Here is a 13,956-nt window from a genome sequence, read left to right on the forward strand (position 1 = left end):
CAAGCAACCTCTAAATTAAACTCACACAGGATTTTTTTTTCCTTGTTACATTAGACGAAATATGAATCTTTCCTCCATAATGACCACTGTTCCCTGTCTTTGGACTCATCTCTTTCATCACGACCACAGTATATATAGTTGACCCTTAAACAACATGAGTTTGAACTGCACGGGTCCACTTCTATGCAGATTTTTTTTTTTTTGATACAGTATACTACTGCAAATGCCTTTTCTCTTAAGATTTTCTTAATAACATTTTCTTTAGCTTATTTTACTGCAAGAATACAGTATATAATATATATGACATATAAAATATGTGTTAATTGACTATAATATCTGTAAGGCTTCAGTAAAGAGTAGGCTATTAAGTTTTAGGGGAATCAGAGTTATACTTGGATTTTCCACTGTAGGTCAGTGTCCCGAAACCCCACATTGTTAAAGAGTCAACTATACTAATTCCTACACATGCAAATATCAGTAATGTATTAGAAAAACCTTTGTTAGCATTAGCACTATTTTATTTTGCCTCTCCATGGCACTAGTGTCCCTCTTAGATTCCAAACTTATAGAAGGAATTAGCTCATGCTAGTGTGAGCTATCATAAAGTTTATGATATTTTACTAGGAAATGGGTTTATTTAGGAAGAGCAGAGAATTGCAAATGAGGTCACACAAACTATGGCAAAACCATAGGCAGATCTAGAGAACAAAGGAGAGGAATGTTCTTTTATAGAGGTAAGGGGAGAGTTGGGAGGGGCTGTTACAAACGAAGAGTCCAGGGAGTAAACTGGAAGTCCCAGAGTGTAGTGGCTTTTCACTGGCTGAGTTGTGGTAGTTTCTCATTGGCTGGGCTGTTGCTGAGCCAGGAGAAAATCTTTCTGCATCCTTCTGGGGTAGTACAGACTTCTTCCTGTTGGGGTCTATAATTGAGGAAGAGTGGTAGGGCATGAGAGCTCCCCCTTCTGGCCTCCAGACTCCGTTTCAAATGAGGTTTCTTTTATTCAGTTTTACAATTTCAAGAGCTAGGGATTTTTCCAGCTACCTTTGTTGCATAGAGTCCCATGACCTACAGTCTTATTCAAGATTAAATTGCTGTTCATGATCAGTACATTTCTTTGTTTAAAAGTTATTTTGAAATACTTTTAGATTTTTTAGAAGATTTTATTTATTTATTTATTTATCTGAGAGAGAGAGAGAGAGAGAGAGAGAGAGAGAAGGAGCAGGGGAGGGGCTGAGAGAGAGGGAGAAGCGGACTCCCCGCTGAGCAGGGAGCCCGATGTGTGGGGCTCAATCCCAGGACACTGAGACCTACCTGAGCTGAAGGCAGATGCCTGACTGACTGAGTCATCAGGTGCCCCTTGAAATACTTATAGATTTACAAAAAAGTTACAAAAATTTTAAAAAAAAGTACAAAAGTACCCTCATCCCTTCAGCCAGCTGTCAAAGTTAACATCTTATATACCATAATACAATGATTAAAACGAGGACATGAACACTGATACAATGTACTAACCTACATACCTTCTTTAAACATATCAGTTATCCCACTAATGTCCTTTCCTGCAGCCCAACATCTAAACAAAGGTCACACATTGTATCTAGTCATCATGTCTCCTCAGTCCCTTCTGATCTGGGACAGCTCCTTAGTATTTCTGTTTTTTTTTTCCTAAACTTGATTCTTTTGAAGAATGCTGCCAGTTATTCTCAGAATAGAATACTCCTCAATTTAACTTTCTTGCAACTTTTTAAAAAGATTTTATTTTATTTATTTGTCAGAGAGAGAGAGGAAACAGAGGGAGAAGCAGACTCCCCAATGAGCAGGGAGCCCAATGCGGGACTCGATCCCAGGGCCCTGGGATCATGACCTGAGCCGAAGTCAGACGCTTACCGACTGAGCCACCCAGGCGTCCCTGGTGGCCCCTTTATTAAATATGTAATGCAAATAGTTCAAAATAACCACATGCACTTTTGTGTTCAGGATTTAATTCCACTGCTAAGGGCAGGAAACATTGTCACTGGCAAAAAGTTATAAGGCCTTTCTGTCATAGAATAGAAGTGATTATTGCATTGATAATGAAAATTTGTTTTCTGCATCTGTGTTCATTAATTCAGGAGCCTTAGAATGAGCCGAAGGCAGGGATAGCTTCGGAAGCAGGATGCGTACAATAAAGTTTGCAAAGGCCTCACACCTTTTAAAGATTCAGGCTAGATTCTGAAAATGTCAGAATATGAGTGAGTCATTTCTGCTAAGTGTCATTACAGAAACTTTGAGTCTCTCCAAACCAGTCCAGGAAAGCATCATTAAAAAGACTCTAGAGATGATTGAAGTGAGACCTTGATTGGTGAATTTTTTTAGCTTATTTTTCTAAATAAGAAGCAGTCATTTGATCTCAGTTCTTCACTGCATCGTGGAAAAAGCTCTAGGAATAGAGGTGGGTACAGACCCTCACCATCTGTGTGACATTGAGAAACCACTTGCTTTCTCTGGGCCTCCATTTTGTCATTTGAAATGCAAAGGTTTGCTCAGCTATCTTAAGAACATTTCAGCATTAAGTCTATGCTTATATCACTTTTTTATAACTTACTAATTTTTTGACACCATAGTTCTAATAAATTCTTGACTCCGAACACTTGACGAAAGCCATTTTCACTGTTAACTTTAAAAAAAAGGTAAACTTAAGGACGTTGTTATTAGTCAAGTAGAATTTTTACTGACTAGCTAATAATTTTAAGAATTTATTAGGGCCTCACACAGCTTATTGTATGTTCTTTAAAATAAGATTTTTCTTTAAGTACCAGAAGGTGTGATTTCTTCTCTCCCATCCCGGCTGCCTATAGCTCTAATGCAAATTGATTGCCGAATTACTTGTAAGAGACTTTTTAATAAAGTTCACTTACTGCTGGAGGGAGTCCAGTTTCAGAAGGCAAGACATAAGCATTTGATGTTCTTAGGGTTATTGGTTGTGGGAGTGCTTTGCTTGGTTTTATTTTTAACTTTAAATCACTTTGCTATCTTTATGAAGTTTTTTCCTAATCTGATTGGCAGACGAAATACCACTTATTTTGTTTTTCTTTTCAGCAAGAGAACTTAGATCCCAAGAGCCTTTTAAAAGTTTCCAGGACTTAAAATTTGATCTTGGAATAAGCTTGGGCAACTCAAACTATTGAACTCAACTGTTCCTGGAGGGAATATTTTCTAAATAACATGTTTAGAGAGGGAAATAATAAATAGCTTTTTAAAGAAAGCATATCGCAAAGGAATCACTAAGTGAAGTATTACTTATTGCATAGATTTTTTAAAATGGTATTCACTGCCGGGCGCCTGGGTGGCTCAGTTGGTTAAGCGACTGCCTTTGGCTCAGGTCATGATCCTGGAGTCCTGGGATCAAGTCCCGCATCAGGCTCCCTGCTCAGCGGGGAGTCTGCTTCTCCCTCTGACCCTCTTCCCTCTCGTGCTCTCTATCTCTCATTCTCTCTCTCTCAAATAAATAAATAAAATCTTTAAAAAAAAATGGTATTCACTGCCTTGAAAATTATCTCAAAATATTCAACTAATTATATGACTTTGATCTAAAAAGAGATTAATATAATTATTCTGGTTTATCATTTTCTGGTCATTTTTTAAGGTTACCATTAATCAGTGCCTTTAATATTGTCACCTTTTCAAAGATTTCTTAATCTAAAATAGATGACATGACTGAATACCATGTATTTGGCATCCCTCATAAACTGTCCTTCCCTGATATTTACCTTTAATGCACAGGTCCTACCTGTTTGGGGAAAAGGGCTGTGTGTTTTAAGTTTTATATTCTTAGCTTCATTCACATAATTGGCAATTATCAGACAACCAGCAGGTAAGTCAGGTTAAGAATTTTTCTTGTTTCAGTTAATTTCCTTATAAGACAGAAAAAGAGAATAACTTATCCAGATGACTACACTTGGCTTCAGTGATTGATTATGTAGAGTCACATCTTCACATAAGACCAGTGAACACCTTTCATATCTCTTATATGAATGCTGTCTTTTTGATTGTGCAATGCACAATCTGTGCATTATTTGTGGTATTCCTGAATGAATGTCTAAGATATGGACAGGGTAGGTCAGCCGTGAATCCACTTATAACCTAAAGAATTACTTCAGTTATTAAAGAGGAACACATTTGTTTTCAAAAGAATGAATACATTTTTTCATGTAGCATACTCTTTCCATAAATGTCAAAATATGAAAATGTCAGATATTGAAATGAGAAATATGCATTTTTAAATATATTGTTCCTCCCAAGATCGCAGAATATAGAAGTTTTATTAAAGAAAATATAGACTATAGAAAAATATGGAATATTTATGAGGAAAAGATTTTTATTAAGAGAAAAGTTTTGGGCTGGTAGGGAAAAGGAAAATTTCCTTGCTTTCTTATTGAAGTGCATAATTACTGCTGAAATTATCTTGGAGAGTAGTAATTCCCGACCTTATAGGAATCATGATAGCTTTTTGCTATTCTATCTTCCAGATAGTTATATTTTGATTAAAATTTCTTATTGAATAAGCACACACCACTTTTTATTTTAAAATGGTATCTTGGCTGAGCTGGAGCCAAATGTCATATATAGATCAGCTTAGAGGAGAGAATTCCTCTGCTTGCACATCTCCTGAGTCTACTATAGACTCTGAGTGATTCAGCCTCCTTTGAGCCCAGGGAAAGTTTGGGAGACATTAATTGTTAATGCCTAGTGAGTCCTTGGAGACCCTGAGAGTCTAGCAGTATCTCTGATTTGTATGGGGTTCAAGAAGCTTTGTGAAAGAGCCTGAGCCAAGTTCATGATTGGTGTTTAATAGAGTAGCATGTGTGCAGTGACGCTGTATAGTGTCACTCTGGGAAATTCCACTGGACAAAAGCAGGGTGCTCACAATTTTGACTTTTCCCATCTTTCTCAGTTTCCATGGAATTTAATAAATAGTCAACAAACTGTCCTTAAAAAAAAAAACTTCAAAATTGCCTTAATTCCTAAGAGTCTAGGATTCTGACGCAACACGTGACTTGCTGTATTTGAGAAGCCTCCTGTTCTATTTTGAATGTTGTTCAAGCTACTTTGAAAAGGCTTTCACTGTTTGGGAATTACTTAAACTCTTCTTGACTTTCTCTGCTCTGGTCTCCTGCAGACTACAGGGCTAGTATCGAAGCCATTGTGGTGACAGGTCATGTTTCTTGCCCTATTTCTTTTATTAAGGACTTATCTGCTTTCTTTCTCAAAGACATATAGGTAAAAATCCTATGTCATTTTCTTTCTTTTTAGCCAGTGGTGAGGCATTTGTCAATTCTACCAAGTCTGTGTCTTCCATAAAGAGGCTCAAATTATGATATATAGTCTTTATTTTCATTTTCTTTCCCTAGTATTTGTTCATCCTTAGATGAATCGTGGCATTGAAGGCTGGCTCTTACTTCTCAGAGTCGGTAATTGTTGTTACTACTTTTCAGTTTAGAGTTGGTTACATATTATGGGCAGGAACTCTTATTACTTATTACCTATTCCATTCATCTCTCCTAGTTATAATGCCCACCTTTTCTGGGTTGTTAATGTTCCTACTATGAAACAGTAGTGCTCTTCATGAAATAGTTCTTTGTGATCCTGCAAAGAATTTACAGAAACTGAAACTGTAATAAGTTGTTGGTTTAGTGTACATGTGAGTTCGTTAAGGTTTATTATTTTTTTAAGTTTCACCAGTTTAGAAATTTTACTGTGGTTGAAAACTTTTTTTTTTTTTTTTTTTTTTTTGGTCACAGAAAGTGACCTTCTCCTTGCTTTTACTTTCTATGAACTTTATTCAAAAGAAGGCTCTATAGGTAGAAATTGTTCAAAAAATTTAAATTTAACAATAGCCTCTTCACAAGGAGGAGTAAGAGGAGAAGTAAAAACTCCTCTTACTTATAACTGTTTTATTTTAATTCCATCTGAGTACCTGGCAAGCTTTAATGGGGAAAAAAGTGTTATATCCCCGTTACATTTAATAAAATTATAATGGCCTGAATGTTTCATGTTGGCTACACAGTGACATTTGAAGAATTATAGGCTTTCAGAAAGGAACCTTTTATTCACATACTTATAAGTTAGAAACTAATCTATTTAGAGGTTGTTATTGTTCATGTAGCAAGGATGTAGAGCAACCAGTAATCCAGCAGACCTATACATGCCCATTGTTTTTCTTTTTGAGGAAGTTTCAGTCTATTTGGGGGAACATACTAACTTTTGCAGAAACAAATGAGGCTTAAGTGGGCACATTTAGGGAAGAGATAGTTGGCCATAAGACAAGGAGGGGTGAGAGTCCTTTATGTAAATAGATGTTAAATAAAATCTAAAAATATTTCTTTTTATAACATCACAGGCAGTTCAGACATTAGAAATAAGAGCCCATGTATATTTTTTACAGACATTTATTGCAGCGTAAAGTATGTTGACACAGATAAACTTGCATCTGATGGAGCCAGCTCTGTTAATGAATTTGCAGTAATACAGATTTGCTGCATGACTTAAATATGGAGATTGCGGAAAACCACTTTAAGTTTGAGTCATCCATACATTCAGTGATGTGATGGATGTCGAGGTTAATTTGCAATAAATCCATTAGTAGTCATGGCACTGATGTGTCAGTGATTGTCATATAAGACCATGCATAAATAATAAAGGTGACACATTTCTTCACGTGCCTTTCTATGTTCCTAAAACGCTTGGAACGGTGATTGCGATGTGCTGTTGCTGCACATTGAATTTACTTATATAATACAATAAAACATGTTTCTATAAAAATAAAATTAAAATAATAAAGCTAGATTGCAGTTCATTTTGTATAGACTTACTCCTTTATTTAACAGTTGAAGTGAATTTTTTTTGCATCATGCTATAAATCTTACCATGCTAGATGTTTTATGATGATGAACTAATATTCTTTTTCTCATGAAAGCTGCCATGTGATGCAATTTAATATCCTTCTCATTGTCAAGTTCTAGTGAATGTAAATAATAATATAATGGGTTTATGTGGAAAAACTGCTAGTCCAAGCAATGAAATACTGAAGAGTTTAATAAGAACTAGGATGGAGGAAAGTCATTTCTTCAAAGGCATTTGGTTTTCACTCAACTTTGAAATGACTTCTACTTTTCCAAACTTATATTAAAATAAAACAACAATGTTGCAGTGTTCATTATTTTATACTTTTTTCGTTATTTTATATTTTTAACACATACACAGACACACACACACACACTTCCACCGCACGCACCGTCTGTTCTCTGTAAATGTTACTGGGCACTTACCATATGCCACGAATGGGACTAAGGTGTTACTGTGTGATAGCTCATTTAATTTTGGTGGAAGCTCCATGAGGTAGATAGTGTTAGTGTCCTCCTTTTTTTCAGATGGGACATCCAAGACTTAGAATAAATAGGTTGGCCAAAGTCATTGTTGCTAGTAAATGATTCAGTTGGAATTTGAACCCAGGTCTGTTCAGAGCCTATATTCTTAATTTTTTAGCTGTCCGCTATAGTAAGTACATCATGTCCTTGTTCAGAAAAATGCATACTAAATGAAGTAGATTTTAAAACTGTAGTCATCTGACCCACTATATTTTACTGTGGGAGTACTGTCATATTTTTAAGGTTACTAGAATAGAATACACTTGTAATTTTCTATCTTGATAGAAAGGGGATTTAAGAACATAGGAGATTTTGTAGAGTTTGATATGATTTTTTTTTTCCTTTTAAGAAAGCCAAGATGCTTATAGAGGTCGGGAGAGAGTGGCGGGGGGGTTGGAACTGGACATCTAATTCTCTCACTTATTATGGAATTATGCTGATGAGTGCAATACAATCCACTGTTGTGCATACAGAAGAAGAGGCAAGGGAGATTGCTTTCCAGATATATCTGGAGAAAAAAAGATGCTAGAAATAATTGCATTGTTTGGCACAAGGTAGTAAAATTGTTTTTGCTTTGTTATGGTGAAGCTTAAAGAACTGGAAAGTTGTTTTAAGAAAGACAGTAGTTAATAGCATGCTAGTCGCCAAGTCTTAACACTTATTGAAATATGAGATGAAATCAAATCTTGGGTAACGATGTTTGTATTGTGACATTTACGTTACTGAAAATATAAACCTTTAAATTATTATCCTCCCATTCTGTAGCTCAGCAACTAGAAACTTTCGTAGTTCCCTAAGTTTTGGGACGTATACCCTAAACTAAATGTTAATCTACATATATTAAATGTTCTGTCATTTCACATTTACATGTTATTTTTCTTTTTTTAAAAGCATTGTGAGGTGAAAGGACAGTATATGATCATGAGGTGCAAATGTCACTTTATGGATATGAGACATTAGAATATGATAACAGTTGGCCTTGATAAATTCAGACTGACACATCCAATTAACTTGTTCTTGACTGTCTTGTTATGATAACAGAAACATTTCTGTAATAAAAAATATACAGCAGTGGGAGTCTGGGTACTAGGTTTCCTCCTAGCACTGCCACTTAACAAAGGTTGCAACTTTAGATAACAAATCCATCTTTATGACTCAATTTCCTCAAATGTAACACAGGGCTCCTGCTTCCCCTGCTTTCCATCCAGGAGTGGAGAAGAAATGAAAAATTATTGTGAAAGTGATATTTTTAATATGAAGAACCTCTATGTGATGTAAGATGTTTTGCTTTACACCACCACCTTCTTCTGGTGATTCTAGAAAACATCTGAATTCTTAGATATGTTTTACATTGTTATGCAGCATCTCTAGTTTTGAATATTTGTCTTAATTCATAGGAACTACATAGTCACTAGAGAACAAAGTTAATTAAAAGGTGCAAAATAAAAGTAATTAAGTACCTACACTCAAGAGTTCACCACCACAGTCTCCTGTTAAAGAAGACTTCACTTTTATATAGTCTTGTCCAATTTTTATCAATGTAGGTTTTAGTGAAACATTTAATAGTTAATCATCTGAGAAAAATTTACCAAGCTGAAAAATATTTATCAAATAGTTCTTATTAATATCCTGAGTAACAAGCTTCCAATAATATAGAACATAAATGGTCCTGGAGGCTCCAGGATTTCTGATACCCAAATCTCTACATTCTGAATGTTCTTTACTTGCATATTGACTGGTGCCTTTGAAGTACAACTTAACTATTTTCGCATGAGAGAGATAAACTACTTTCATGCATTAGTATCAAAAAAAAAAAATGAATAGGGAATGCATAGCCTCTCTACCATTGCGTTCTAACAAGATTCTATTTTATCACTTTTACATTTAATATTATCCTGACATGTTTCTGTTGTCATGTCTACATACCAAGTCTTTCTGAACCAGTCAGGCAGGAGGCATATTGCAGAGGCCTTGGGAGTTTCTGAAAGGCCTTTGGAAATGTTTCAGACAGACAACAAAGGGCAGTTGGCTCCAAAATACAAAATGAGAAAACAAAATATTATCAGCTATTTAATTAAATGTACTCAAACATGACATTAAGTCAACTTCATTCAATTTGTAAATATGGTAATGGTAGAAATTTAATGTGTAGAAATCTTGAAAACATCCCACTGTACACGCACCTTTTACATATAAGCCTTACTCTTGGTAGAAGCTATTTTTCTATAAACACAAGAGGCTTTGTTGCCTAAATTTTAATATTTGCTCTTCCTACTTTCCTTACCAAGTTTGGCACATAGTGGGAACACAATACATATATGTTGGCATCCTTTGTTATTGGAAGGCTATATTACCCTCTATAAATTATACCCTAATGACATCTGTTCCTGGGATAACTTTGCAAGTGTTTCTGTGGTCCTTTTAGTGTGAAGAAAGGTCTTTTCTCCTCTCTCTCTCCATATATATGTACCTATATCTTTGCACATCTCTTCCAAATGTTCTGACTTAAAAATTCCATTTTATTGCATTCAGTGAGATAGATTTTGTTGTGGTGCAATGAGATAGAACTTCAGTGCGTTGGATGCTTAGTAAACTTGTTTGAAAGAAAACTCTTTTTAAAGCAAGATGGATAATTTACTGACATCAACACCATAAAGTAAAATTTTAACACTCACCAAATGAGGCTGTGATATTCTTAGTACTGTAAGACTAGCACTCACTTTCAGGAAAAAAAAAAAAAAAAAAAGGGTCTTTTTGTGATCCTGGATAGCTTGACAGCTACTAGATATTGCTTGTTAAGTAAAATCTCACTTTTGTTGATGAGATCTATTATCTGACGTGACTCCTGGGGCTTATGACTATTTATCCATTAGTTATCATGTGGGTGAATACACCCTTTCCCTGTAAAAGTTGATTCATAGTGTATTTGTGATTTGCTTCGCTGTGCTATATGATCCTGTCACATGCACATGTAACTCTTGTTTCAAAAACAAGTTGATATATGTTTCTGCTCCTTTTAGAAGCAGCCAAAGTCAGTGTTTCCTACTAAACTATTGCTAAAAAACTGGCAGGGAGAAATAAAACCCTATAAGATTCCATGCTTGTCCAACTCAATGGAAAAAGTAGTAATCCCTCATTTGTTCTGAAACACCTGCTGGTAGGTTTAATGAGTATATTAAAAGCTGAGCTGCCTTGATATTTCTTCTAAAAATCCTCTGTTCTTTTTCTTGAGCCTGTTTGATTAAAATCTGTGATTTGCTCACTGTTTTTGCCATAGTTTCATGTTTGTTTTTCATTTTTGCTATACTGTAAATTTAATCATTTACTGATATGTCAGTGTAACAGATACAGGAAAGTTGTGTACCAGATGTATTTGGACTAATTGCTTTTGGTTTTTGTTTTCCAGCTGGGACGACATATATCTTTAGCAAAGGTGGTGGACAAATCACGTATAAGTGGCCTCCTAATGACCGGCCAAGTACACGAGCAGACAGACTGGCCATAGGGTTTAGCACTGTGCAAAAAGAAGCTGTGTTGGTGCGAGTGGACAGTTCTTCTGGCCTGGGTGACTACCTAGAGCTGCATATAGTAAGTACTTTAAAAATAAGATTCAGCTTTTATTTTTTACTGTTAGTTTTTTTAATTATTATCATAAATAACTTATAATTCTGCCTTTTAGAAGTTTCTCCTCCCCAGCAACCGGCACTTGGGTACAGAAAATAGAAATACACTTAAGAAGTAATAAGACCTTAGTCCAACTGCTGTTGCTAAAAATGTTCTTTACAATAGAAAATATATTTTTTGGTTGTTAAGTGTTAATTCCTCTCAATTCTCTGTTTAGAAGAAAGATTTATTTTGGTATGTTTTTAGTGACTTTAGGCAGACTTGCTAAATTAATAAGCTGAGCTATTGCCTCGTTGATACTGTTCCATCTGACTAGAAGCATGAGGTTGTAATACTGGTAACATCAAAAGATCTGAACCCAGTGTCCTTATTTCTTTCTTCACTTAGAAACCAATTGTCTAAAGTTAACATGCAATGGATGGGAGAAAAGGGAACTTCAAGGGTAATTAGGGGTAGGAAAGAAAATGGTGAAAAGATTGTTTCTATGCTGTCTTATACTCATCTTGATACATAAGTATGAAGAAAATAAAATGGACTGTTAGCATTTATATCCTGGGACGATTCCTTTTTCCCCAAGCTCTAAGCCTACTATAAGAACTTAGTCAGCATATCATAGATGGGAAAAAAAAAAAAAAAAAAAGACTTTTTTTTTAACCTTTTAAAGTTGCCATAACTGACTATAGCTTGGAGACTCTGCCCCATATCTCTGCATTCAAAGAGTTACTGATTTGTATAGTTGTAATTCTTTATCTCATTTTATAGCAGTATTTTCACGGAAGTACATATGGTCTCTCATTGCTAAGCAATATTACTATTTTACTGATATATAAAAGTAACAACCATAGGAAAGTGTCACATATTCAATAACTCTAATGGGTTCTTGTCATCATAGTTCTTAATTGAATATCTGTAATTTCTGGAAGGTTTCAAAAGTATATAATCTCTCCATTTCCCTTTTTATCCTTGAGGTGTAGTTTATCTTTTCTGTCTCATGTGTTTATGTAAATTTGTTTCGTTTTGCTTTTGTCTATCCCTATAAGTTCTCCCTTCACCAGCACCCATGCCTCAGAAGACAATTTGATTAGGTCAATGTGTTCTTTTCTCTTAGAAACTGGCCTTCAGGCCTTCATCCTAAAATGATTAGGAAAACTATCAAACACCAAAATACATGATCACAGACTTTTGCAGCATCTTAATTTTCAAAGTTTTATTCATTTATTTTCTTAATCTTAGTTTTCCATTAGACCTCTAGAATTTCCATTTAGCTGAGTAGGGGTTTACACTGACCACAAGAGCTGAATTCATTGCTAATCTTAGGAAAAAAGGGGAAAACAAAACAAAAACAAAAACAAGAAAACACCTCAGCACAACCATTATCGAACCGTCATAAATTTTCAATTCAAAATGCAGTTGTCAAATGGGAACCCTGGGAAAGTAACTTCAACTGCCTTTCAGCAAGTATCTAACAATCAAAATTGAAAGCATCCTGATTCTTATGGCATCATAAATAAATGATCAGTTGAGATAAGCTTAACTAGCGCAGCAAGGGATCTTGCTGTTTAGAGTAATCTCAACTTTCTAAATGTGTTTGCTCCATTCTGATTTAAGAGCCTTGCTACTTCAAAAAAAAAAAAAAAAAGAAAAAGAAAAAGAAAACAAGTGCTTTCCCTCCTGAAAGAAATTACTTATTGATCCATCACCAATTACACATTTACCCTGAGAAAAGTTTCTACAATGATCACTCTCAAATCGTAAGGGGCTATGTTATTGAATTACTCCACTGTTGTTTGTTTTATGGTCAGAGGGTTTTAGTCTACAAGAATGGGTATTTTTTTTTTCCAATTTTGATCAAATGTGGGCTTAAGAGTCCCTCCATACATAATGGATTGACTTTCTAGGTGTCCATAACAACCCAGTACCTTCCACAACTCCTTTACTTGCTGTGGATTTCTGACAGCTGTCCTATGAGGGCTTCCTTCTTTCTGAATCTCCTCGTTGGTTTGCCCACCTATTCACTTTAGGTTCAGTCTTTGTCTCAATACATTCTGCCTCTTGGATTTGCTATCTTCAGACTTTCACTTGATCTGAGAGCCAGTCCTTCACTGGGAAATGGAAAATGTGTATTGGTTCCCTGGGCTTACTAAACCTTACCCTTGTTGGTCATCCTTATGCCTCCTGTCTCCATTACTAGCATCTGTCTTAGTCCAAATCTGGCCAACTAAAACTTATCTCCCTTCCTTTTCTCTCATTGCCTACAAGTGGTGATCAGCTGTTAATGACTCAGCAAGTCGCTTATATGGAGACAAGTTCACTTCTTTCCATGTTTCAACATACAAACCAAATTGACACAAGATCAGTGTTGTTTTGTTTTGTTTTGTATTTTACATTACTGAAGTTTACTAATCTAACTCCTGTAATGCTGGGTGCTGGGAAGAAGAAGAGAAAGAGGAGTTAGAAATTTAAAAAGGCTAGGGGTGGGGAGGAAGGGAAGGAGGAAGGAAAGAGAAGGGGAAGGAAGTGTTTAGGGACCAAAGTTGTGAACAACGGGTGATAGAAGGATTCTTAATAGTAATACTTAGATTTGAGAATATTCAGACCCTGTTTTATCAAATTATTTAGGTACCTTTCAGTCTGTGCCAATTTCCCTCAAGTCACTTCTTCTGCTTCTTTCAAAAATGGAAATTTGAAAGGAAAACAAGATTTGTGGTTTGTTTATTAGTGTTGTTTGATTTTGGCTTATGAATGTATCTGATTTAAAAATTAACCTAATACCATACATGATATGTTTTATCTGTAAAAGTTAGTTATTATTATCCATTGAACTCCAGAAAAACTTCTGTAAACCCTCAAGGTCAGCCAAATATAAGCTGTACTAATCTTTAAGAATTGTATTTCTACCCTTAATTAGTCAATTAACCATTAAGTT

The 13,956-nt window shown here is 35.3% G+C and overlaps 1 protein-coding gene across 1 annotated transcript in view; it reads left to right on the forward strand.

Moving 5' to 3' along the window:
- The window catches only part of NRXN1 (neurexin 1), a 1,127,542-nt gene that overhangs the window by 796,207 nt on the left and 317,379 nt on the right, over positions 1 to 13,956 (forward strand). The window contains 1 exon segment of the mRNA XM_027622286.2: positions 10,813 to 10,994. Within this exon segment, the coding sequence (XP_027478087.2) occupies positions 10,813 to 10,994 (182 nt within the window).

Source organism: Zalophus californianus, chromosome 8, assembly GCF_009762305.2.
Source record: "Zalophus californianus isolate mZalCal1 chromosome 8, mZalCal1.pri.v2, whole genome shotgun sequence".
Taxonomy (NCBI): Eukaryota; Metazoa; Chordata; class Mammalia; order Carnivora; family Otariidae; genus Zalophus; species Zalophus californianus.